The sequence below is a fragment of the Felis catus genome, chromosome B4 (genome assembly GCF_018350175.1).
Source record: "Felis catus isolate Fca126 chromosome B4, F.catus_Fca126_mat1.0, whole genome shotgun sequence".
Lineage (NCBI taxonomy): Eukaryota > Metazoa > Chordata > Mammalia > Carnivora > Felidae > Felis > Felis catus.
This window is the reverse complement of record NC_058374.1, coordinates 62,627,142-62,655,135: the sequence shown is the minus strand read 5'-3', so window position 1 is coordinate 62,655,135 and position 27,994 is coordinate 62,627,142. Positions and strand designations below refer to the sequence as shown.

Sequence of the window (27,994 nt, the reverse complement as noted above, 5' to 3'; positions counted from 1 at the left end):
CTATTTTATAATGAAGCATTGAATATCTCCTGTGACGTATTGAGTACTATACTGAAAGTGAAAGGATGGTTGTGTGGGTGCAGAATGGTTGTCAGTGGATCAGTGGCTTACCTTTGTGGCTGACCAGGAGCTGTAGCTCTGTGCTCAGTATCACAGAGAAGACCATACCGTCTATTATGTATTACCAATACCGTGTATTGGTAGCCCAGGAACTGATCCAGATGCAAAATTCAAGGAACGGTTTCTACTGAATGCCTATCACTTTCACATTATCGTAAAGTCTAGAATGGTAAGTGGAACCATCCGAAGTCAGGGTCCGTCTGTATTTAAAACTATTTTAAAACACAGGCTTTGTTTCTATCCTTCATTGCTTTTATTAGTCTATTAAATTTGTCCTTTTAAGCTGTGGTAGGTCGGCTGTTTGAATGCATAGTTAGGGATGAGGGAAGAGCATTATTTAATCATGCCGGTTGCTTGGAAAAAGCTTTTCAATGACTTCTGATGAAACAAAATGATCCATCCAGCTTTTATCACTAAATGTTTCAGAAGCAGGAAGTGGGTCTTATCCAGTCAGATACCACCACATATTTTGCTTATAGAAGATATTTTGATTTGGGGATGACTACCTTGATGGATAAGCAGATTCAAATCCACTTCTTAATAGTAGTTCCTCTAAGAACTCAATTATACAAGTAAATCTTACTTTCTTGTTGTTTTTATCTGCTAAGAGAGAAGCCTTCTAAATTTCTTATTACTCCATATTTTATAAACTTGAAGCAAGCCGAATATTTCTCTGTAATTTGTTTGATAAAGTATGGTGAGTTATTTTAAGAAATGCTGCTCTAAAATATTTGGATCTTTATGGTGTGAAACTGTGGGATTTTTGTGGTTTCCTCTTATTTATTTTAGATTGCAGAGGGAAGGTCTGTCTCCTCTGTGACATTCCCAAGTGAGTAGGTGAATCATACTTTTTAGTGAGCGTGACTCACTGTGTGAAAAAGTAAAACACCTTGTCTTTTTCTTAACTAAAAAATAAGTCTATGGCATCCTGCTTTGGAAGATTTTGGCAGAGGAACATCTCCTTAACAGAAGTATTTGAGCAGTAGCTATAGGTAGAAAACTACTTCTGCCCAGTTCGGCCCAGCATATGTACTTGCCTAGGAACTATTTATTTGTTTAATTTTAGAGAGAGGGAGAGAGAGCACATGTGTGGGGGAGGGGCAGGGGGGGAGAGAGAGAGAGAGAGAGAGAGAGAGAGAGAGAGAGAGAGGGAGAGAGAGAGGGAGAGAGAGGGAGAAGGAGAGGGAGAGAGAGAATCTCAAGCAGGCTTCATGCTCATCTTGGAGACTAATGTGGGGCTCGATCCTGTGACCCTGGGAACATGACCTGAGCCGAAATCAAGAGTCGGATGACTCACTGACAAACCACCCAGCAGCCCCAGAACAAAGCAATTTATGAAAACGCTTCTAATTGATTCTGTGTTTCTGTTTGCTCACACAAGTGAATTCATCAACGTGAATTGAAACAGGTGAAATTCACTCCTGACTTTACTTGCTTGGCTAAATCCATCCTGGTTCCTAACCGAATCCTCACTGAGGGGAGGTTTCATTGTTCCTGTTTCCCTCCCAAATCGGGTCACCCTATGGAGTTGCCCAGGATTCTGGGGAGTTACTTGTGTCATCTCCATTTTGCCAGCCAGAGCTGGACATAGAGAACATGACAGGAGACCAGGGCCTCCAGGCATCATACTCTCTCTCTCTTCCCCACTTTGTCTGGGCAGGCTCCAGGCACAAGACTGAGCTTCTGTTGATATTTCTGTCTTTGCTTTGCACAGGTATCTTGTCCAGTGCATCACTGACCCTCCTCTGGGCAGGGGTGTCTGATGGCGATTCAGGTTCCTCTCCCCCTTCTCCTTCCTCCTCAGCGAGCTTCAATCTCAACACATATAAACACACACCCCTCAGAGCAACACCACTGTTGATTTTCCAAATCCTGATTTTTATTTATATATATATAAATATAAATAATGTGATAACCACTTACTCTTATAACATAATATAAGTATATATTATATAACTATAATATATAAGAGTAAGTGGTTATCACGTTGTTATATTCCTGGAAGACTTATGCATAAACAGTTCACAGATAAATGGTTGAATATTAAAAATGGAAGCTTAGAGCAGTAACAAGTTACAGAGCATGTATAGATTTAAAATTTAGAAGGCTTGTCCCACTTAGCTGCCCACTTAGTTAATTCATTGTGCCTCTGTGGTCACTAGAATATGGATGTTCTCTTATTTTCCTTACTAAAGAGGGCAGTTTCATTACATTATTTGATGTCTTATGTCAAAATAAACCATTATTTCCCCCTCGAGACTTCTCAAATATAAATTTGACTTATAATTCAGTAACCAAGATCAGTCAAATAAATTATGTCTTATTCTGTTGCAGCCGGTAGACATGGGTATGTCCTTTCTTCCAGAGGCTGGCTGGCAGAACGAGTAGATGGACCACTTGAAACCATTCATTCAAGCCTAAGACTTGACAGGGAACACGTATTCTGTCCACACATCCTGCTGCATTCCTGGAGATTGTAGAACACTGGCATCTGCATTGATCTGGCAAAGTGAATCAGTGGTGCCTTCTGTCGCAGGCCTCGGGGTATGATTTTTTAGACTACCCTAGCAGTGCCTTACTTGGTCACCTCCAAATTGCAGGGTCTCATCTGCTGTCAGTGTATTTCTGCTACAAAACCAGAAGACAGTGAAGGGCTAAAATCCCCCCACACCCCCAACACACACTTTGGATTCCAAAAACCAGTTGGACTCTGGGAGAGAACAGGCTTTAGAGTGACCCAGACCTCAGTTTGAAACCTTGTTTCTCACTAATTGTATCACCTTAGATCTGTCTTAAGGCCTCTGCGCCTCAATTTCCTTATCTATAAAACTGGGGTTAATTACCTGTGTTCAATATGAGCATGCAATTTCAGTGGGGAAATTTCAGCCAAAGGTCTGGCATATGGTTTGTGCTTGAGAGGTACTTGTTTTCCCCATGTCCTCTACCATTTGCAACTTACCAGGTGCCTTCTCATGCCGCCGCCACATGTCTCCCCATGGATGATAGCACACAGACCATCATTTCTCGGTGTGACCTTTCATCCCTCTACTGTGGCTTTCTAGTGCCTTTTCCATTTCTGTTCAGAACCACAGATAGAGATGAAGAAAGTTCCTTTCTGTGACTTCTCCCATGTCTCCAAAAATTCTTGTAAATTTTCGTTCTAATCAGGGAAAGCTTTCCTGAACAACATTTTCTAATTTACTTAATTCCTTTTTAACTCCTTAGTAATGCGTGATGAAGTAGATGGCAGTTTTTTGCACTAGACCGATATTTACCGATCGTGACTCTTCTAAAGTGCCTTTGAAAAGATTTTTGCTTTTACTTTCCTTTAAACATTTAAAACACATGTATGCAGAACGTACCGTCCATTTCCCAATAATGTTATAAATTAGTTTATCCTCAATTAGAGTAAGGTAATCTGAGAGTTTCACCCTTCCACCTGATTTAACTTTGAAACGTGCTTGTGTGCTCTTGTGAGATAAGGAATTTCAATCTCAGGAACTAGTGTTGGCAAGGAGGTTCGGACTGTTGATTAAAAACAAATCAGACCAAAAACGGCGCAGAAAAACGAAGTTCAGAACCAAAGACCAGAAATCGAAAGTGTCCGTTTATGAATGCTCTGATTTTAATCTGCCTTCGGCTCTGGTCATTAGTGCATCTGGCAGAGCTTCTTAGTGAAGGAAAGCTTGGCGTGGGGAGACTCAGTGTTTAAATTGGCTCAGAGAAGACACGGAGTGTACAGATCTGCTTTTGTCTCTGAGGGGGTATAATTTCTTCATTCATTTCCCCTTTAACAATTTTTCTCCCTGTGCATTTATGAGTACATTTTAGAGCACATGGAAGTGAGGAAATGACATCCCCAGCTCGAGCCAGCGAGAGTGTGGGTTGGCAGCTGTGCCGTTGAGATCCTGAATCTACGCCATTTTCTGTCCCAGCTCAGCTTACCCCGTTGATCTCAGAGTAGGAGAGAAACATCACAAGTGGTGTTTTCCATGCCTACATGTGAGGTGTGAGGGGTGTTCAAGTCATGGGAGGACTGTCCTTCAACCTCTCACAGTGCAGCATTGTGGTCTTTAGATCTAACTCAGGGTCCCAGTTGAAGATATAATCCTAGGGATTTGGCCACTGTGACTGAAGCTCTGAGAATCAGCTTTCAATATTCCTTACTCTCTCTACCTTTAAGACCGCCCCAAGATTCCTCTTGCCTCCTGCATTGTTCTTACGGAGTTTAGATTCTAGGTCTCATCTGAGGTATAACAAGCGGTCTGTTGTATTGGATATCGCGATAGCAGTAAAAATTCAAAAGTTCCTCTTCAGCTATTGAGAGTTTGGTCTCAATCCCATTTGCCAGATAAAAAACTCTCTTGGGTTGGTATTTGTCTTTCCTGTTTTTACACAACATTTAAAATCTTCCATAATGTCAGTGGTTTAGCCACAGGCTGGAACGTAATGGAAATATAACAATGTACGGATGGGACCAAGTCAAGAGTGGGCTGGAGGTGGCTCCCGTCAGCTCACAAAAGCGAGAGTTCTGATCCTTCTTTGGCATCCACAGCTCTGCTTCCATCCCTGCAGCCTCCACTCTGAGCCGATCTGTCAGTCAATATCCCGGCAGGAAGTACATGGCACGGCTAACGGGCTGATTGAAGAGTTTACAAAGGGTCCGTTTGTAGTGATAAACGGACCAACACGCAAAGTGACACCTACTAGATGGCCTAAAGAGGCAAAAGAGAAGACTGCCGCCAGGAAGCAAAGGGGTGAGAACTGTAACCACGGAGAGGAACCCCAGGCAGGAGCTATGCCTGAAGATGGGTGAACTGAGCCACTGCCAGACAGAGGTGGAGGAGGGAGGGGCTGTAAAACTCAAAGGCAAACACCGACAAGACTGGACATCAGGTAGACTCGAGGACGACTCAGGCAGAATAAGTTCAAGGTACGATTGTGCAGAGCTCAGACAGAATCCTCTTGCCCCAAACAGCCAAGCTCTGTCTTTCTTCTTCTCACTTGACACTTCCCATTCTGGTCTCGAAATCATCCTTTGTGGCTTCTGGGTTAGTGTTTTGGGACCAGTTCTATATTCATTTGATGCAGTCTGTATTATCACCATCCTTGAGAGTGTCTAAGGGCTTTTGTAGATTTAAAGTCCCTGATGTTTTAAATAAACCCAAGCCTCCGATTTGCTCAAGTGGAGACTCACCAATCCATTTCCTGTGGACAGCAGAAGTGTTGGGCCACAAAAGAATTGTTACAATGTACAAAAGCCGCACAGGGGGAGCCCAGGTTCACAAGTTTTTCAGGAAGATCTGAAGTTGTGTGCAACCTTGAGAAATATTTCTCACAGAAATCATGTAGGAACTCTGGCGTTTGTGCTGATTATGGTTATAGCTATTAGTGAAGGGACCAAAGGTCTAAGACATATATATAACGGTTTACAACAGGGATAGTGAAACCTCCACAGAGTTGTTATAAGGTTAAATCATTATTTAAACTTGTACAAATTTGGGGGCTCCTGAGTAGTGGCTCAGTCAGTTAAGCGTCTGACTTCAGCTCAGGTCATGATCTCACAGTTGGTGGCTTCCAGCCCCGCATCGCGCTCTCTGATGTCAGTGCGGAGCCTGGAACCTGCTTCGGAACCTCTGTCTCCTTCTCTCTCCACCCTTCCCTCACTTGTACTCTCTCTCTCAAAACTAAAAATAAACATTAAACTTGAACAAATTCGGATTGGTTGCTCTAGGGTTGCAGTTAGGAAGTCACTTGGCCAGATAATGAGCCTAAGTCAGTGCCCAGCTCCGTAACCGGGAATTTAGGACAAGCCCCTCACAAGATATGAGGCAGTACTACACGGTCACATGAAACAATAGGGGACTCTAATGGATTAAATAACTTGTCTTCTTCAATTAAAAGAAACTTTCACAATGACAGTGATAGTAATATTATTGGATATTTTAATAAGTTAAAGTATTTTAAAAATTAAAATTGAATGTCCGTAAAGTGAAAGATGTTACTTTTCTGGAGCACACAAGTCATATGACCAGGCAAGACAGAGTAGTAATAAGTAGCAGTGAACGGAATCAGAGCAGTGCAGAAGGTGTGCATATATATTTTTTTAATGTTTATTTATATTTGAGAGAGAGAGACAGAACGCGAGCAGGGGAGGGCAGAGAGAGAGGGAGACACAGAATCCGAGACAGGCTTCTTCAGACTCTGAGCTGTCAGCACAGAGCCCGACACGGGGTTTGAACCCACGAACCATGAGATCATGACCTGAGCCGAAGTCCAACACTTAATCGACTAAGTCATCCAGCACCCCAAGGTGTGCGTGTATTTTGATTAAAACACCTCAGTACTGTTGGTCAGTACTGCCAGACCCTTACAAGATGCTCTTGGATGCTCAAAGTCTGAGGACTTTTCACCCCAAATTAATGTTGCAAAAACTGTGTTTCAGAGGGTTACCAAAAGTAAAAGATTTCCTTAGTGGGCAGTCCCCAAAATGGCCGTCGGTGTGCTCAAGAACCCTGGCAATGTGTATCCAGCTTTCATCGCTGATCTTTACTATCACAATATATACTTGTTGAATGCCAGTTATGTGTGTGCCAGGTATCTAGGTAACAGATTTAAATGAGATGGTGACCGTCGTCAAGGAATTCATAGTTAATGGAAGAAGTAGACCCATAAGCAGAAGGAAAAAGGAGGGCATCATAAGTATTCAGCCATCTCGGTTGTCAGCTTGGCAAATGCCTTACTCCTGGGGCCGAAGAGGGGAGCTTGACTGTCATCAGCTTCCCTGAAGATTGATAAATTCGATGCAGACAGCTAGAGCTCAGAGCTGCCAAATACATCTTTAGGACTGAAATATAACTGTGCTACACGTAGAACTAGGAGAACACGCTCTCACCCTAAAGGCACTGTAGCATTTTTCTGTAAACTGTAGAGGTGGGAGAAAATATAATGATGATGATGATGATAATTACTATAATGAGGGGGCACCTGGCTGCTTCAGTTGGTAGAGGATGCGACTCTTGATTTTGGGGTTTTAAGTTTGAGCCCCACGTTGGGTGTAGAGATTACTTAAAAAAATGGGGGCGCCTCGGTGGCTCAGTCAAGTGTCTGACTCTTGCTCTCGGCTCAGGTCATGATCCCGCAGTTCGTGAGTTCCAGCCCCATTGGGGCTCTATGCTAACAGCGCAGAAGCTGCTTGGGATTCTCCTTCTCCCTCTCTTCTGCCACTCCCCTCCTTGCATGCATGCATGTGCTCTCTCTCTCTCTCAAAATTAACATTAACAAAATAAAAAATTAAACTTGAAAAATCTTTTAAAAAAAAATTACCATAATGAGGCCCGTTCTCTGCCTCCCTGGAAGGGGACAGCCTGCAGTAGATGTCTGTTTTGAATGGGGCACAAAGGGGTCTTCTCCTGAACGCTCACCCACACCCTGCTGGGTGCTGTGGCCACAGTATACAGGTGTGTTTGTGTCCTTATCTGTGACATATGCTTTGAGAACTGAACTGAGAGTGAGAAGGGGAAGAGATGAACAAGAAGATGCCAGGCTAGGCTACACTTGGATTCTAGAGCGACATTTCCTCTGAGGTCAATTACGGTCCTTAGCTGCTCTTGCCTTAGCTGCTTGGTCAGATATGTGGCTGTGCAGATGGCAGTCAGTCAATTCTCTGAGCACCCTAAGAGAGGTGTTGCAAGGTCGTCATCTCTGTGCAGCTCAGGGGCATGCTTCTCCACATTGTCCCAAGGCAGAAAAGAATCAAAGCTAACGTCTGTCATACTGAATCTATCACACATTCTTCCTCCAGATGCCATGGGTATCAATATGCTTTCTGTTGTTTTACTGATCATCAAATTAAAGCTCAAAGAAATAAATTTCTGGGGCCCCTGGGTGGCTTGGTCAGTTAAGTGTCTGACTTCGGCTCAGGTCATGATCTCACAGTCCATGAGTTCGAGCCCTGCGTTGGGCTCTGTGCTGACAGCTCAGAGCCTGGAGCCTGTTTCAGATTCTGTGTCTCCCTCTCTCTCTGCCCCTCCCTTGTTCATGCTCTGTCTCTCTCTGTCTCAAAAATAAATAAATGTTAAAAAAAAATTTTTTTAATTTAAAAAAAAAGAAATAAATTTCTCTGAAGTTGGACGGTTAATTGGACAAATAATGTGTATTATCAATGGCCATATTATTAGCCCTTTTAATCCTGTCTTTTCATGCCCTACTGTAATTTGAATAAGTAAATTTCCATTTGCCTCTATTTTAGAAGTGGAATGCACTTTGTGTACTTTGGAAAGTGCCACAGAATTTCTCTCCCCCACCCCTCATATTTTGTTTGAGTTTCATCTGAATCTATTAGGCTAAAACAAGCTTTAAATTATTTAGCCAATTTTGTCACATCTGTAATCCACAAGATACAAAATTGGATTCCCTCCCAGTCTTTTTCATTCTAGGAAATTCAGCCACGTCCATGACATTTTCCCCCAACTTTACAACTTTCTGCTTGGTTGATTGACTTGCAATTTAAAGAAATACATTTCTGAATATTTTCTCTCTCTTTTGTCTGAATGCAGAAGAGGCTTAAAGACAAAGGGCATTATGGTCAATTTAATTTGAGAATAAAGAGTTTTTCGTGAATATTATTTTTCTCAAGACAAAATAAAATAATAAAACTTTATTGAGGTTGGGTGCTGTCTTCAATTGAATGTTTTGAAAACAGAAAAGCCCCCTGTAGGACCAGCCCCCCCTACCAGCAGTATGGAGCCGTGGCCTCTGAGCTCACAACTCACACCTCCGATGATGTGGGGTTCCGTTCACTAAGGAATATTCCGGATGATCCAGCCCACTGAGCCATAAGCCTCACGTGCCTCATTTTACAGTCTCGGGGTGAAAGGGCTGACAGACCTGCTCAGGGTGACTCATGGTGTGTTGGTGGCAGGGCCACAACTTGAATCTAGACATCAACTCCTGGACATGGACTTACTTGCTTGTCTTTCTGTCACCCACCAACATGTCTAGTCTTTTCCTTGTTTTGTACATGCTACATCTTCTCCCTGGAGTGTGCCCAGCTGTGACCTGCCCTCCCATCTCAACCACAACCACATTTGTCTGCCTCATAAACATGCATTCCTTTTTTAAATTCAGATCATCACCTCATCAAGATGCTCTGTCTACCCTCTCCCCTTCTCGCATCCAGTTTCTCTCTTGTCCAGTATGTTTATCCATTCGCTGATTTATTCAGCAAATATTTCTAAGCACCCATTAAGTGCCAGGCACTGAGCTAAGCACAGGTCGTGCACCAGTGAACACAGCCGACCAGCTCCCTGCCCTCATGGCTCACAGTCTGCTGGGGAAGACAGACATTAAAGACAGTAAACACGGAGATAAATGTGTAATTACAGCTGGGATGATGGCCATGAAGGAAATAAAGATGCACTTGGGGCCTGAAGAGCCTGGTGGGGGAACAACGAATACATGGGGTTGTGGGTTTTCAGTGTGCAAGTCAGTCTTTCAGAGGAGGCTAGGGACTCTTCCGCTCTCCCCTCTCATCTCCCTGTGCCCAGGAGTCCAGAGCTCTGCAGGGGGTGGGAGGGTGTGGTGGGGAAGGTGGTCCTGCCCCCCTGCAGGGCTGGGGGAAGAGTTGGGGGGGAATAAGAGTTGGGTGTCTGCCGTCTCCTGACACCTGCCTCCTCCCAACCTCAGTGCTCCTGAAGCCCTGGGAATTCTGTGAGTAAGGGACACAAGCATGCCCACCACAGTGAGGAGGGCAGCCTTTGCTCAGGCAAGAAGGTGTGATACTGGGGGTGTGGAAGTGATGCCTCCCTCAAGTCCCCAATGGGGACTGTTCTCTGATAACCTTGAAGAGGGCCAGGGAGGTGGCTCATTGCATGTAACACTATCCAGGGACATGGATGATGGCCTGGTTGGAGTTCTGTTTATACTCTTTTCTTCATAATTCTATAGGATTAATAAATAGAGCATACGAAATTCTCTGGAAATTTCTGTGGGACAATATGTGAATTCTTTTGTCAAAAAATATTTCAGCTTTTGACAGGTTTGAAAGAAGTATTCAACTATAGCTAAAAAATAAAAGTGCATCTATAAAAATAGAACACCAGTTCTGTACTCAGTAATTTGCGGGGAGTTCATGAAGGGCACTGGACAAGACACTCATTCTCTGGTATTCATTTTCAATTTTAGCAAGAAATACGTGCTTTTGATGTCACAGGATTCTTATGTTGGTTCTTTTTTAAATTATGTAAACTTTAAGTTCTTGAGACGAAATGTACTTTGTAAACTCAACGTGTAATCTAAACTAAAAAAATAGGTTGCAGCTTTTAAATATAATGAACTTGCTACTTTCCTCACCTATTTTTTCCCTCGATTTTAGATGTTCCGAGAAAATATAACATCCTGTTGCATCTGTTTCAGTTGAAGGCTTGTTACGAGAGCCTTTTTTTTCCTTTCATCTTTTAATTCTAAAGAAGATGGTTCCGCTAGGTTAAAAAATGATATTAGAACTTATAGAACTGTTAATTATTTAAGAGAAATCGTCCAGATCACATTTATTCGTATGGAATTGCTCTCTAAAATTTTACTACTCTATATGTTATAGTCAGCAAAACAAAGTTCTTAATAAAATCCAGGTGACAGATCTCTCAAGATGTTAAAAATCTTTGTACACTTAAAGCATTGGTAGTTTCTGCTAGGCGGTTTTATTTATATTTTTAAAACTCTTTTATTTAGTATTTTACAGTTATTAAAATAATAGACTGTGAAATGTTTGTGACTATAGTATGCAGAGTTCTATTTGGTTTTCTTAAGCTTTTTAAAAAAGAAAATATAATTTCATCCATATATTAAGTTTTGTTTTAAATAGACCTCCTTCAAATGTGTCCATACCATTTATTCATGGAATACAAACTAATTTTTACAGTGTCCATTACAACAAATTATTAGTAACACATATTTTTTTTTCTGTTAACTAGAAGTGACAGGAAAGTCTTTACAAGTTAATATACACAATAAATATATATAATATTAGAGAAAGGTGCTTTGTCAATATAATGAATTACTGTAATGATTTTTGATACCAAAAAATTTCATGGAATAAATATTGGCTAAATTGAGTTAAAAATTCCTCAGCTCTAATGATCTCTCATTGGTTCCCTGAATTTTACCATATTTGCATTTAATTTCATTTATGTTAAGCTCCTGGTGAGCTCTGTGTTTAGGTTTTGTGTTTTTTTTTTTTTTTTTTTTTTTAATGCATTCTATTTCTGAGAAGACAGTAATGTCCTAGTGAGCTGGATTCTATCAAGCTGCTTTACTCTCTGGAAACCGGTTGCCTGGGGGGGGGGGGGGGGGGACAGAAATTCTGAAAGGGTCCAGAACCAAGAAGTAGGGTTGCTGTAGGGCAGGCACAGAACAAGGAGTGATGGTCACTGATCATGTTGTGCAATTATCCGATGTTTCTGGGTGGCAAACGTGCGACGTGCCAGAGGTTTTAGCCCGAGGGCTTTCTCTGACGAATTCAGCACACTGATCAAAAGGTTTACATTGTCTAATGTATTCATGCCTTCAATGAGAACTTGAGAATGAAAGAGATGGTTAAATGCAGACTGGACTGAAATTTTTTAAAAATTAATTTGTCCTTCACTGTTGTGTGTTTCAGAGACTGGAGCACAAGGAAGTTTTAGTGGGCTTGTTGTTCCTGGTTTTCCCGTTCATTCCAGCCAGCAATCTCTTCTTCAGGGTGGGTTTTGTGGTGGCCGAGAGAGTCCTTTACATGCCTAGGTAATTATTGCTCGTGATTTCCTCTTTGCGAGACCTGCCCTCTGTCTCCAACACGGATAGTTCCAGAGGGACGGTCCTTTGCGCATGTAACAATTAGGTCCTTGTGGAGCGGAGGTGTTTATTAGCTCAGCTTTAACAGCAGCCAGAGAAGTTTGGAGGAGATCAAGTTCGCACGTGTACACCCTAGTTTACAATGTCTTACCTCCAGTTGGAAGCTGGCTGGGTAATATGAAGTATTGAGTATATTCAGGATTTTAGCAGCACTTACCACAATATCTATGTTTCATTAAATGTAATTGTAGTAATTTTCTAGAAATATTTGATTTGCATAAAGTTATTAACTATGTTAAGTAGCTTGATTGTAATTAACTTCTATCTTTTTCCTTCTTTCTCTCTCTCTTTGTTCTTTTATTTTAAAAATAGGAACAATCTCAAGAAAACTTGTCCTTGAGAAAAAAATGGTTAAAAATTATAAAGGGTATTCAGCCATGTGTGATTACATAATGCCACTTATCTCTGAATGTTTGAACTGTGCTGCAGCTTGTCTGTTCTCTTGTCTTATTCAAATGTCAGTGTTTCAAGGCCACATCTCTTTTCAGATGTCTGGAAATGTCCCCTAAATGGTTCTGCCATTTATCCATTGTGTAACGTTGAGCAAGATATGAAGCTTTTTTGAACCCACGCTTTCTCATTTTTATTTTTATGTCTTTATTTGTTTTTTAGAGAGAGAGAGAGAGAGAGAGAGAGAGCCCAGGAGAGGGGCAGAGTAGGAGAGAGCATCCCAGGCAGGCTCCTGTATATGGAGCCATATACAGGGCCTTGAGATCACAGCCTGAGCCAAAATCTAGAGTCCCACGCTCAGCTGACTGAGCCACCCAGGCACCCTGTCTCATTTTTAAAATAGGGATTTTAATAAACTTCCTAAAATTAAGTAGTATCGTGAATGTCATATAAGAATGAACTTTTATAAAAGGCAGTATCCTAAACCAAAATTTTATAAGGAAATCATTATTTTATTTATTGGTATTGAATTAGGGATTTTAATTAACTTTACATTTTATTTCAAAAATAATTTAAATATCAATAAAATTTAGTTTCATTAATTGACATTGAGTTAGAAGTTTAAAAATATGTATAATTAGAAATTAATTTCATAACGTTTGATTACTCCCAAACCAAGTGCCTAACAGTTTCTCAAAGTCTTTGCAACTTCTTGTTTTGACTTGGTCAAGGAGAGAGGGCAGTCCTTAATTTTCTTTATGTGTCTTTAATACAATTTGGGAAGGAAATGATTTCTTGAAAAATACTGTTCGTTAGAACAAAAATACAACAAATTCTTTGTATTCTATGTTGCTTTAAGATAACAGGCTTATAAAGCCATGCCAGTAATAGGGGATGTGAAGGGCAAAGGGGACATCGGTATCTGTTCTATATGTTTTTGCTTAGACCAGCTGAAACAGGCTTCAGTCAGCTTTTCTCTGTAGTCCTGAGGATTCCAAGTGGAATCTGTGTTCATTCTTCACTTAACAGGCATTCACGGAACACATTTGCAGGCTGTACTGGAATCTGAGGCTACAAAAATAACTAAATTTCAGTTTCTGCCCTCAAAGGGTTTAACTTCGGATAAGCAGTAATTAACATGAATTGTATCAAAACTTCTATTGAACGTCTATTTTGTGTCAGTCACTGTGCTAAACATCTTCTACTTTGTCAGTGAATTCACACTGTTTGTGTAGTGGTTCATAGCTCCCCACTGAAGTCAGGGATCCTCTCACCTCTGAACTATATTGCTTCTCTGCTAGTAACATCTCAGTATTCTTTCTAAGTGAAAAGAAGGAGAAATTCTGAACACAGTAATGTACTTTCAGCTCAACTCCATTTGGTAATTAGGACTTGTACTTTTAAGAGTCCTGTGTTATAAATCCTCAGGAATCTGTGAGTCTGGGTGACAAAGAATTGCATGTGCAGTAAACTTGTCTAATCTAGAGATGAGAGAACAATTTCTGAGGGAATAAAGTACAAGAGTTTTATTTATTTTCTTATTTTATTTTTTTAAATGTTTATTTATTTTGAGAGAGAGAGAGAGAGGCAGAGAGAGAGAGCACACTAGCAGGGGAGGAGCAGAGAGAGATAGAGAATCCCGAACAGGCTCTGCACCATCAGCGCAGAGCTGGATGCGGGCTTGATCTCACAAACCAGGAGATCATGACCTGAGCTGAAACCAAGAGTCGGACACTTAACCGACTGAGCCAGGTGCCCCAAGGGCAGGAATTTTAAACGAAAAGTTAAAATGTCATTTTTCTGGAAGAGATCTTTCTTATAAACATTATGGAAGCCCATAGTATTGTTATCAACCGTTTGTGGGGTGTCCTACTTAAATAAGGGGTTCCTCTCACCAAGGTAGGCATATCTCCCTAACGCCTGCAGAATCATGCCTGCTCTGGCTTTTCTTGGGTTGCCATATCTTCAATAGACCTTACTCTGACTTCACTTCTTTTCTTTAAAATAAAGTAGTATCCCTGCCCTTTTCCAGCTAGGACTAAGCTAATTTGGATTAAAATGAAAGTTCTGAATATGAAGAAGACCTCAGTATTTCCAAGAACAAGTGCCCGCCTCTCAGAAACAACCTGGATTTTGCTGCATTTTGCATACCTGGTGCTGGGTCCTCCAAAATCAGTGTCGATAAGCTGGTCTTCATTTAAAAGATGACTGTCTTTGTCTTTTCTCCCCAAGTGCCTGCATCTATGCATTGCAGTATTGACATTAAGTCATCATTTTCCAAGGGTTTCAGCAGGTCTTTGCCCAACTATTTACTATTCTCCACTGAGATGGGGCCGCTGGTCTCTGCTGGGTAAAATCTTTTCCAGAGAAAGTCCCCCATTTTCATACAAAACTGTCAGTATTATAAACTGGCTGTGATGTAGTCATTAGAGCTGCTGAAAGTTGCCTTGGGGCCACAGAAAATTTTGCACATGCTTCAGGCATCCCTGGGAAAGTGCCAGAACACTGGATGTTGCCTGTTGCATGTATTATGCTTACACATTGGCTTTGGCAATGGTGAAGAACATTTCCCAAGCCTTTTATACACACAGGAGTCTTCTCTGCATGACTTTCCTTGCATTATTGTCCTTGACAAGAAACAGCCAATTTCCACAGCATTAAGTCTCCAGGGTCTTTGAAGAAAGCATATGCACAGTGTCCTCAGTGGCAATTTGATAATACACACAGTCATCTTTATGCAGAAATCTGTGTTGTCCCAAAAACTTTAGCAAGCCAATAGGACAATAAAGTAAAAAGCTGAATTGGTAATTCTTCTGAGGAAGTTGAACTTTCTACTCATTAAGTGTTTATTTCAAATTATTTGGAGCTAAATCCTGGCCTTAGAGCCCATCCATGAAACCACAGAAGTCATGTACACCCTCACTGAAGCCTGGGTGAGTCCCATCCATCCCAGGAGCTGATTAGGCTATTTTATAAGACAGCCCAGAATGAGTCAGACCAAGTGGTCTTTTATCTCTGCCATTATGCCTAACAATGAACAAGCCACTCGAATCTTCAGGCTTCTGTCCTCCCTCCAACCTAACTTAGAAAAGACCCAAAATATCACCTTCCTCTCACTTGCACTTTGAAATCTATGGATAAAAGGGACAGAAATAGGCTATCCATCTGTCATTGCATGGCTTTAGGGTCAGAGTTTCACCACCAAAAGAAACTGGAATAATCTTTTCTTCTGGTGATATGTGGCTATTTTGTGGATTTCCTTTTTGAACAGGCAGGAGAGTTTGGTGCTTAAATCATTTTTCTAACAGAACTTTTGATCTCTTATTCTTATCTCCAGAGAGGGATATAATTTTATGGCTACTTTTTCGTATTTTATAAAAACCACATTAGAATGCTTCAAAGGACTAAAATTTCTTTGAATCAATGAAGCAGAAATAGTTGTTGAGAGGTCTCAAATGAAGTCACAGGAAGTGATCAGATATCCATTTACATGCCAGATTAAGGGTGATTTATTCACTTTAGCACCAAAGAGCAAATTTCTAAGCTACTTTAAGAAAACATGAATGAGTGGAGAGAAGAAATGGATGGGAATAAGTGAAGGTAGAAACAATATTGTGGATAGCATTGATCAAGAATAATTGAGGGGCACCTGAGTGGCTCAGTTGGTTAAGAATCTGACTCTTAATTTTGGCTCAGTTTATGATCTCATGGTTGTGAGATCAAGACCTGTGTTGGTTCCGCACTGGGCATGGAGCCTGTTTAAATTTTTCTCTCCCTCTCCCTCTCTCTCTCTATTTTATAAAATGAAATGAAATAAATAATATAAAATACATTATTTAAAAAAATGAGAATTGAGACCACAGAAAGAGAAGTTAGATAACATGTGTTGGAAAAAAGAAAGAAAAATAGGGGCGCCTGGGTGGCTCAATCGGTTGAGCGTCCGACCTCAGCTTAGGTCATGATCTCACACTCCGTGAGTTCAAGCCCCATGTCGGGCTCTGTGCGGACAGCTCAGAGCCTGGAGCCCACTTCGGATTCTGTGTCTCCCCCTCTCTCTGCCCCTCCCCTGCTCCTGCTCTGTCTCTCTCTGTCTCAAAAAATAAATTTAAAAAAAATTGAAAAAATTAAAAAAAGAAAGAAAGAAAGAAAGAAAGAAAGAAAGAAAGAAAGAAAGAAAGAAAGGAAAATAAAAAATTACCCTACTCTTAGAAATATGCCATTTCTGTTGTATAATCCCTAAGCTTCTGGACACATCCGACACAGACAATTGGAAAAATAATGACTCCCAATCATTTTGGATTTTGAGAAATACCTTCCAATCATACCTGTCAATTTGAAATAGAATTTTTAATTTTACACAGGTAGCTATTAAAGCAATACTGCAGTATTCCTTTCTCAGAATGCAAAATGAGGAACCATACCCGGGAAGTCGTACTATTTCCGTTATCCGATATTGGGAACCCCTTCTGATAAGCCATATGTGCATAGGCTTCTTCAAACTTCCTGGAGGAGAATGATGATTACTTGAGACTAAATCAAAGTTTTGCCAAATATTAAAATCAGCAGAGCCGTCATTTGATATCAACCCAAGCTTACTTTGGCAAATCCAGTAGGAAGAAGACTGAACTGGGAATCAGCACAGCCCCATCTGTCCCCTACTACCTGGCAGCCCTGGGTAGCCCATTTTCCTACCAGTAAAACCAGAGGGTTGGCCTTGCTCAGTGGTCCCCAAGTGTTGCTTAGATCTCTGTGACAGAGTTTTCTCTGGTCTGTGGCCAAATTGGGGGGTGAGGAGAGAGAAAAAGACAATGTAATGAATGTTTCATAAAGTTAAATCCATGCAGGTTTTAAATTATAGAATCCTATCTTTCTTATATTTTTGGCATTAAAATATTCTCCTCTGACAAGATGGTAAGAGCAGCAAGGGTTGCACCCAACTCCCCTTTCTTAGAAATTTTACAGGTTTGGGAAACCTAAAACTCCAGTAACTACTAGGCTATGCGATCTTGAAGGTCTCTTTCAGCTCCCAAGTTCAAATGTTTTGTGATTGAGAATAATCTTGTGGAGAGTATGAATTTTTGTTTTCTGCTTAAGATTTAAAAATTTTTTTTTCACGTTTATTTTTGAGACAGAGAGAGACAGAGCATGAAGTGGGGAGGGTCAGAGAGAGGGAGGCACAAAATCTGAAACAGTCACCAGGCTCTGACCTGTCAGCACAGAGCCTGACGCGGGGCTCAAACTCACGGACCGGGAGATCATGACCTGAGCCGAAGTCGGATGCTTAACTGACTGAGCCACCCAGGCGCCCCAACTGCTTAAGATTTTAAGCAAAGATTGTTGTCAAGCATTGGAATGTGATCGCTTCTGTCTGCTCTTTTTCAACAGGCTGGCCCTAGTAGCAAAGGGGCAATGGGTCTCCTCGGGGGGAGGAGAAAAGAAGGCAGTACATTTGCCATGGGGACAGGCACTTTGCAGGGCCAGGAGGTGGGTACCAGGAAGTGGTCAGGAAGCATGGGTGTGGAGCCCCTACTCTGAGATAATGGGGTGTCCTCATAAGCAGCAGGAATAGCTTAGAAGTTCGTGGGGAAAGCATCAAGAAGGAACTTATGTCGGGAGGAAATGGGGCCATGGCAATAAGAGCAATGCCAGACCTCCTTTTCCAAGGAGCAGTTGTACAGGCAGCTTATTAAGAGAGGTTGCAGTCCATGAGAATGGGTCAAAAGTTTGCCCATCCACATGATGTCATGGAAAGCGGCTCAATTGGGTTGAAGCCTAGTAGAATCTTAACAGGGGCTTGAAGCACCAGTAAGATTGCTCCCAAGGTAACTGATACCTTGTAGAGCAAGTTGAGCCCCTTTGAGGCCATGGCTGATAGGAATGTGACAAGACTGAGTCACTTAAGAGGACACAAGTGACTAGATTTTGATGGGGCCAAGTCACAAAAATAGTAGAAAACCCAGGAACCAGGCAAAGCCAGATACTCGCTTTTTAGCTTGATTTTTGTTTGAAATTCCCATTGTATTATGCATTGGAGAGATGGGAAAAGCACCCTGGGCTTGGCAAAGAGCCACTCTGCCAAAAACCTAAACATTAGGTTGAGAAGGAGTTTTCAGTTACAAGGTCAAGAGCACCTGCTCTCTGAGAACACCTGTGTATGGGTGTGCATATGTGTTGGCTAAATTACCCAAACTCTCTCAATCATTACTTAGTTTTAGCTCTGAATCCATTTTGTGTGTGTGTGTATTTCTATCATGTCGTCTTAAGATAAAGTTCTCTCATAAGGAGAGCAGAGAAAGGAAAAGTGGAAATGCAGTGCACTATTAAATGAGGGGCAATAAAGTGATGTCAGCAAATGATCTGAAGAGAAAGAGTGAAGGTCAGTGATACCACTGGAGAAGAAACAGTGGGAAGCTCCAAGATTTGAGTAAAGAAGTAAATAGGTCTTTTTACTTTGGAGAGGTATTCAAGTCCTTTTAAATCCAGTGTCTTCTGTGTCCCGCACCATAGTTTAAAAAAATTTTTTAGTGTCTATTTATTTTTGAGAGAGAGAAAGTGGGGGAGGGACAGAGAGAGAGGGAGACACAGAGTCCGAAGCAGGCTCCAGGCTCTGAGCTGTCAGCACAGAGCCTGATGTGGAACTCAAACTCACAAACTGTGAGATCACAACCTGAGCCGCAGTCAGATGCTTAACCAACTGAGCCACCCAGGCGCCCCTACAGCCTCTAGTTTTAGAACACATTCACTTGAGTCCCTCAGTAAACCTTCTTTCCTTCTTTCCTTCTTGGTCGTGCTCTTCACACAGCCCTGCACAAGCCTGGTGCAAGGACCCTTCCTACCTGGGCACTGCCTTCGAGAGCAGCCTCACTGCACAAGGCCTGGCTTCTAGGTGTCACACCTCTTCTGAATTCAGGTGTCAGAGGGCTGGACGGAACAGTGTATTCTGGCACAACAAGAGGAAAGAGACAAGCAACCTGACATGAAGATATTCCCACCCTTACTCCGTCATATGCTGAAGGATAACCTTAATCAACTTTTGAAACCCAGAGTAGGCTATCACACCAGCAAGAAGCCTCCGACTGCATGACAGTGGAGGTGTCTCCCATTGAAGACGGGAGACATGGAGGGAGGGGGAGCAGCAGAGGAGGACAGACTCAGCTTTCTTCTAAAACATGGTGTGGGGCGCCTGGGTGGCTCAGTCTGTGTCTCACTCTCTCTCGGCCCCTCCCCGCTCATGCCCTATCTCTCTCAAAAATAAATAAACATTAAAACATTAAAAAAAAAAACCAACTAAAACTGGAGATTGTAGATCACAGACAGAACAGAACAGAGAGAGCCACAGTGAAAATGAAGTGAGCTGAGGGCAGATTGGGTGCTTGTGGGCCGCAGATCACTTGGCCAATCTTCAGGGTGGCCTGGGGCAGGAAAGGAGGGTAATCTTGAGCAGTTACTTGCTGAACTATAATCATGACCTTCATATTACAGAATCCTATTAGTTATAAAAGATGAATGTTTATGTCCATTAAGTCCTAAGTGATGGACAGCAAATGTCTGGAAACCACAATTTGAAAGTAAAATTTGGAGAGTATAATTTGGATTCAGATGAGCCTAGATGGAATAATATATGTGAAAAATACCATAAGCTACGCTAGGTAATTCCAAGTCATTATTTCAGTCTACCCTGTGCAAACAAGGAGTTTGGAGGAAGCAAAGTTGAAGGAGAGTAAAGCAACATAGGTAAGGGTCTCTCCTTCCTTCTTTTCTTCTTCCCCTGGGTCTGCAGCCCTACCTTCGCAGGTTAGTGTTCTGAAACACAGGACTGACTGAAGTGTGGCCATCTTGTCCTTATAAGTGAATTCATTTCTTTTCTTTTCTCTCAGATTCTGCACAGTGAAATGCATCTCAAACCAGTGACTTCTTTTTTTTTTCCTTTTTCTTTCATCTTTTTTGAAATACAATTGACATACAATACTGTGTAAGTTTAAGGTATACAACATGATTTGATACATTTATACATGGCCAAATGATTACCACTACACCAGTGACTTCTACACATTTTAGTAATCTTAAAATATCCTCCCTACTCTTTTTGGAAACCTGGAGTATTCTCTCGTGGGGTTTGGGACCACCATTTTGTATGTGTGTGTTTTCTTATGGTACCCAGCACAACAGATGCTTCATAAAAGAGGATTGTGGAGAGTTAAAGAACACTGGACACATGACAAATCATACACGTGTGCGGTCAGCTCTGTGTTAACACACGGAATAGAGGAGGGGGCAGCAACAACTAATGGATTGTCCATTATGCCTTCACTTCAAAAGTGAAGATGCTGAATACGGTGGGTTACGGAAGAAGAAATGATAGAATTCAGGTCGTAGAGATGGGCATGCTGTGGGAGGGTAGAGAGAAGGCGGTTTTTCTAACTTTTTAGGAGTAGCTTTAGAGTTACTTGGGGGAGGTCTTTGGCTTTGGCTGAAAGGCGTCTCATGCCCAGATAGAAAATCTGGTTGTGACTGTTTGCACCAGGCTGGGAGGGAAGTAAGCCAGGCCTGGGGGGAAGGCTCCCAAGGGGAAACATCCATACTCTGTAGATGGATACTTCTCCTGGTGATAAAAGTGGGTCTTATCGGGGTGCCTGGGTGGCTCAGTCAGTCAAGCATCTGACTTTGGCTCAGGTCATGATCTCACGGTTCGTGAATTTGAGCCCCACATAGGGCTCTGTGCAGAGCCTGGAACCTGCTTCAGATTCTGTGTCTTCCTCTCTCTCTCTGGCCCTCCCCTGCTTGTTCTCTCTCTCTCTCTCTCTCTCTCTCTCTCTCTCTTTCTCTTTTTCTATCTCAAAAATAAACATTAAAATGTTTAAAAATTTAATTTTTAAAAATCTTCACCCCTGACTTGGGTTGATTCATTTTTAAGTTTATGTTTGTTTCCATGTTAATTTCTGATACTTTTAACCTCATTGTTCAACCACACCTGTGAAACAGCTCCTGTCATACCTGATGCTCAAGATGCAAAATGAATAAAATGTTACTCTATCCTTAAATAACTAACCTGAACTTTCAAACAGTTAATACTTTATTTCATATGAAAGTTGAAGAGAAAAGCTTCTTTATTGTGCATTAAATCATTAGAGAGACTATCGTTTGTGTTTTCTTCCCTTTCTTCTTTCTTCTTTAATTCACAAAGATAGAGTAGAGAAAGATTTGAAATGAGTATAAGGGAGGATTTGCTTAAGTGATTTTTGAATTCCAGAACTATGAATGCTCATGAGTGGAAATACATAGCTATTTAACACACTACATATATTTAACACACTACAAGTGTATCTTACTTTCTGCAGTGTATTGTTCTATAAAATGATGTGTCAATCAAACCTTTCTGAAGCAAACGATACTGTACAAGAAGTTTGTAATTTTAAGGGAGTTTCCTTGAATATTTTATTTTTATTTTTTATTTTGTTTGAGAGAGAGTGTGGGAGTGGGGAAGAGGGGGCAGAGGGAGAGAGAGACAGAGAGAGAGACAGAGAGAGAGAGAGAGAGAGAGAGAGAGAGAGAGAGAGAGAGAATCTTAAGCAAGCTTCGCACTTGGCACAACCCTGGGCTCATGACCTGAGCTGAAATCAAGTCAGATAATCAACTGACTAAGCCTTCCAGGCCCTGTCTGTGAATGCTTTTAAAAGACTTATATTGTCCTGTAAATTACATAGTTTGGGTCTATCTGGACGTTGATAAACTGGATTTCTCAAGTTATATTTCCAGATCTCATCACATATTTTCATGATATGCACAGCACATTTTACTGATGTGATAGCATATGGCATACTAAATACACACATGAACACATAAACACTTGAAAACACTGACACATTGTATTCAGTTCATGGACTATGTCCACATACCTGATTTCATTTACTCCAACCAACAACCCTTTAAAGTAGCTGTATTTTAAGGTGTCTAAGGCAGGCAATATTAACCTCTTGTACAATAAACAACTAAGGCTTCACAAGGTTGAGTCAATCTCCTGGAGCCACAGAACTCACAAGTGTCAGAGAAGAACCCAGCTCCTCGGACCCAGTTCCAGACTCTTCATTCTCCAATGAATTCCTTTTCCTAGCTGTGAACTCCCAGACTTCAAGTTTGCGCTAAAACACTTTTGTTCCACAGCAGCCTTTAGTGTTTTATGGGCCCCAGGAAGTTACTACATTGGCAGGAGCCTGGCAGAGAGAGACATTGGTTCTACCTGATTATGTGCAGACTGTACAACTTTCCTGCCTCATACTCTATTTAGCAGAAAACAATTGCCTAGCAATATTATTATTATAACATCGTGTTCATGTTCTCATTTGCTGTTTATTGTCTACCAAGCATTGTGCACAGTGTGAAATTAGTTTCTTTTACAAATAAGACTGTTAATAACCAGAGAACTTAACTAATTTGAGATCAAACAACAGTGTCAGAACTGAAATGCAAACAGGGCTTTTTCTGACTCCAGACCCCTGCCTTATTTAACCCAGGAAGTCTTACAGATTTGGAGCTAGTAGGTGACTTAGGTTCAGAGGAGCATCTCATCTTCAAAAAGATAAAAGAGAATCAGGTTCTCGGAAGGTGAAAGCAATGGCATTATTATCCCAGGTGTTCCGTAGGTACGCTGAGGAAAGAACAGAAGAAACCTGTTTCGTGGAGAAGTCAATAGAAAGAAGCTCTTCATACCTACCCCAGGAGCCCAGCACATAGGACAAGTAGCTGCACAAGAGGGAAATGTACAAGAAATGCTTTTGGAGTCATTTTCTTGGAATATGAATAAACTCCCATCCAAATATATTCAACCTTGTGAGAAATTTTCCCACCCATCAAATATTTGAGATAAAAAAAGAACGGGGGAGGGGAGCCTTGGCTCACCAGAAGCTGACAGCCTCCCCCGGGTTAAATCTGATCCGAGGCGGCACCATTGGCTCCCTGCTGCTTCCCGGCTGCAGCATCAAACACCTGTTCTGGGCTCAGCATTCCAGGGCTTTATTGTTTAACCATCCATGAGACCAGAGTAAGATCTTACTGCCATAATTTGCCAGGTGGGGACTCAACAGACCAGAATGAAGTTAACCAGGGATATGTTTCATTTCAACTATCTAAAGTTGGGAATGTTTTTTAAGTAATAAAATGGTGAGATTGTGTCTCTCTTATATCGCTAATGTTATTTATAGATACTTTCAGTGGCTTGAGTTTGTTAAAAGGTAGAATTTCAGTTCTACTTAACAGTGAAAAGATTCTCTTTGCTCCATAAAACTAAACAAAAAGTGAAGCTATAGTAAGCATCATAAAATGCTTGCCCCAGAGATAGAAAATTGTCATCTCTTCAGGTTGATGTGAACAGGAAGGAGAAGTGTTTTTCTTTTATCACTTGAGAGCTTTGGGGCCAGGTTCATGAAAGTACGTCTGTACTATTCACACAATGATGAACTTCTCACAAAGTTCTCAAATAACAGGTTTAAACATTTTTCTAATATGAAAGGACCAACATTGTTGACCTGCATTTCCTATTCAGTTCCCTTTGGATGTGTACCATGAAAGTATAAGGAGAGATGCCCGTGTCTCTAGTTATAATATGCACTAAAATGGAGATACCTTCAGCCTGTGAATGAGAGATCAGATGATATTCCATTCACAAAAGCAGCAGTGCTTCTCCAGATGCATCTTAGCGGGGCGCCTGGGTGGCCCAGTTTGTTAAGCCTCCAACTTTGGCTCAGGTCAGGAGGAGCATCTGGCTGGTTCAGTCGGTTAAGCAGGTCATGGCTGGCTCAGGTCATGATCTCACAGTTCATGAGTTCAAGCCCTGCATTGGGCTCTGTGCTGACAGCTCAGAGCCTGGAGCCTGCTTCAGATTCTGTGTCTCCCTTTCTCTCTTCCCCTCCCCTGCTCACGCTCTGTCTCTCTCAAAAATAAATAAGCATTAAAAAAAAATGCATCTTAGTAATGAGCTAAACCAATCAGCAGCCAGAGTTTGACTCTTGGTTCTTCAGGTTACGATTTTGTCACATGTCAGTGGTTTGCACTGATTCCTTCATGCTCTGTGGAGAGGTCTCTGTTCAGAGCCCAGATTTCCCCTTACCCAGATTAGCCAAAGCAATCTGGAGTCTGGTTTCATTTCCTTGGAGGCCACAAAAGCATGTAGCTTCTCATTTGCTTGATTTTTCTGCTTTCAAAATGAGGACTTGCCCTGCCCCTAGCAATGGAGAGAGAAATTCCCCCCACCCCCTGCTGCTGAGATCCGTATTAAAGCAGATGTTGAAGGATGAAATGTCATAATAGAGAAGCATCTTAATCTTTGTGATATTGTGTTCAAGTTTTTAAGAATGTGATACTCTCTAAGAAATTTGCAAACCTAAGTAGAGATTATTTTATATGGCTTACCATTTCTTTAAACCATATGTCAACACAAGGACTTTCCAAAAAAAATTACCGTGTTACTTGATCCTGATGCCTGTGCTGAGTGGAAAGGAATGGCGTTCTCCTTCCTTTGGTTATAGCAGGGGTCAACACGCTGTGGCTCCTGAGTGGAGTCTGGCACACCGCCTGTTTTATAAATAAATTTTATTGGAACACAGCCATGCCCGTTCGTTTACACAGTGTCGATGGCTATTTTCCTGCTACAAAGATAGAGTGGGAAGGACAGAAAAGCCTGAAGTATTTACTCTTTTGCCCCTTACACAAAAAGTTTGCCAACTTCTGGAGTACAGCGTCGTGTGAGAGTCATGGGTCTTCCGATCTGACTCTGTTATTAGCTGTGGGTGCTACAGGCAAGTTATTTAACACTTATTACCTTTAGTTTGCTCATCTATGAAATGTAAAATACTGAGGATTATATTTTTAAATCAGATAATATATTTAAAATGTTTTTTTAATGTTTATTTTTGAGAGAAAGAGACAGAACACGACTGGGGGAGGGGCAGAGAGAGAGAGAGGGAGACACTGAATCCAGAGCAGGCTCCAGCCTCTGAGCTGTCAGCACAGAGCCCGACACTGGGCTCAAACTAACAAACCAAGAAATCATGACCTGAGCTGAAGCTGGGATGCTTAACAGACTGAGCCACCTAAATGCCCCATAAATCAGATGATATATTTAAAGCCAATACCGTCCTTATCCTGTGGACAGGCCCATACAAAGCTCTTAGCACAGTGCCTGACAGATAGAAAGGACTCAGTATAAACATATAAATGTATCAACTAGCTAATTACTTTTTGTTATTGTTGTCTTCATTGTTCTTGTCTTCTGCCATTTTGTGGCCCTGGCTCTGAGATCCAGTGTGGAGATCCCAGTGTTTTCCTTCCCTAGTGCTCTGCCAGATGGGCAGCTCTTTTTCCTACAAGGAGACAGAAAACAACTATTACAATTTTATGAATGGAGTGGTTAGGAGGGAAGTACGTGAAGCTGTGTGCTAAGGTATGAGAAACACAAGGGGCACGTAGGTGGCTCAGTTGGTAAATTGTCTGACTTCAGCTCAGGTCATGATCTCACGGTCTGTGGGTTCGAGCCCTGCATTGGGCTCTGTGCTCACAGCTCAGAGCCTGGAGCCTGCTTTGGATTCTGTGTCTCCCTCTCTCTCTGCCCCTCCCCTGCTCATGCTCTCTCTCTCTCTCTCTCTCTCTCTCTCTGTCTCTCTCTGTTTTTCTCTCTCTCGAAAAATAAATAAACATTAAAAAAAAAAAAAAGCTGTGAGGAACACAAGAATCAGCTAGTCAGGTCAGAACCCAGACAAGCAGGACAGCGTATGGAGTGTGAGTTCTGAAATCTGAAATTCCTGGGTTTGTATCTTTGCTCTCTATGTATGAGCCATGTGACCCAATTCAGGAAATCAGTTCACCTTTCTCCTCGTCAGTGTCTTTATGGTTAAACACAGTGAGTGACCCATGGGGATGTGAGGATGGGCTGAACCCATCTATGGAACGTGGTTGGCACATAAGATTGTACTCAGTAAATATTAGTTCTCAGTGGGGCTGTTTTATGAAGGCAGGGGGAGAAGTCAGCTGGCACTGGAGATGTGGGTGTCTGCACGGGGCACTGCTCATGTGTTTCAGGACTTTGTTTACATGTCCCTTTTTCAATGGCTCCGTTCTTGACCACTCATTAAAATCTCAACTTCCTCCCCACCCTGGACTCCCTCTTCCTCTTTCCTGGTAGATTTTCCCCCATGTAACACACCCTGCTGTGTGGCATACTCTGTGTTTTATTTGCTTATTGGCCGTTTCTCCCCACCCATGTGGATTCCAGAAGCACAAACATTATTGTCTGTTTTGTCCACCGATGTGTTCTTGGTGCCTGTAACAATGTCAGGGCACGGTTGGTGCTTATTAAATATCTGTTGAGTGGAAGAATGGAGCCCAGAAGGCTTTCCTGTGGCCAGAGCTACATCCTGCTCACTTAGGGCTGGGATCCGGATGAGGCTAGAGGGACAAATGGCAAGCAGCCACATGAACTTGAGCAACTATGATGGCCTGTAATGGCATCAGCATGGCAAGTTGTACAGAATGAGAGACATTTAGAAAACCTTGATACCTCTAAGGCCAAACCTGACTTGTTGTGAAAGTGGAAAGAAGTTTTGAGTTTTTGTTTTGTTTTGTTTTGTTTTTTGCACTAGTGACTCTGTGTTCTGGAGTGTTCAGGGCTTCTGCACAGTGTTTATGGCAGTCCAATCCAGTAAATAGGTATGGGCCTCCTTAGCTTGAACCACAGTCTCCCACTGGTAAGTGGGATGATGACTCTCTTTGGCTAAACAGTGAACCCCAAAACTTTAGGGAGCTGGACCAACCAACTTATGGGATTTGAAGTATGGAATTGGAGCTCTAACTTGAACTGATTCCCAGCATCTCCACATCAGAAACCTCAGATGCTTCTCTTGTTTTTCAATCCTTGAGACAAAAGCCCAGGTATTCAGAAAGGTGAACAGAAGGAAAGTGGAGAGATTTTTTAAAGGAGGTATGTTTAGAAATGAGATGATTTAAGTGTTTTCCTTTACAAACCCAACCTGCCTCAGTAGATTGGAGTTGTTTGAGGGCAGGACATGTGTTTCATTCATAATTTCATCCTTAGTGCCTAGTAAATAATTGAACAAGTAAATGGGCTGTATTAATTTGGACTTCTTATAGCATTAATGTCTAATATAGGATTACTTTTTTTTTAATTTTTTAATGTTTATTTACTTTTGAGAGAGACAGAGTGTGAACAGGTGAGGGGCAGAGAGAAGGAGACACAGAATCCAAAGCAGGCTCCAGGCTCTGAGCTGTCAGCACAGAGCCTGACGTGGGACTTCAACTCATGAACCGTGAGATCATGACCTGACCCGAAGTCGGACGCTTTACCAACTGAGCCACCCAGGCGCCCCATAGGATTTCTTTACACACTCTTGTTTCTTCCTTAAAATATTCTGTTATAATTTGTAGTTTATTATCTTTGGAAAGAAGTGGGTTTCGACTAAAATGCCTGTGGCAATAATGGGTACAAATTAAATGTTTGTGTTTTTCTGAGGCCAGTCAACAAGCAGAAAGCATCTCTGTGGCTGCACAGATAATGTGAAGCACCACATTCCATCCACCAGGCCAG

General features: G+C 41.8%; 1 protein-coding gene across 4 annotated transcripts in view; it reads left to right on the top strand.

Annotated features, from left to right (window-relative positions):
- The window catches only part of TMTC1 (transmembrane O-mannosyltransferase targeting cadherins 1), a 278,157-nt gene that overhangs the window by 163,854 nt on the left and 86,309 nt on the right, over positions 1-27,994 (top strand). For all 4 annotated transcript variants that reach the window (XM_045061612.1, XM_045061614.1, XM_023256892.2 and 1 more), the window contains one exon: positions 11,780-11,901. In XM_045061612.1, the coding sequence (XP_044917547.1) occupies positions 11,780-11,901 (122 nt within the window). The remainder of the gene's footprint in view (positions 1-11,779; positions 11,902-27,994) is intronic.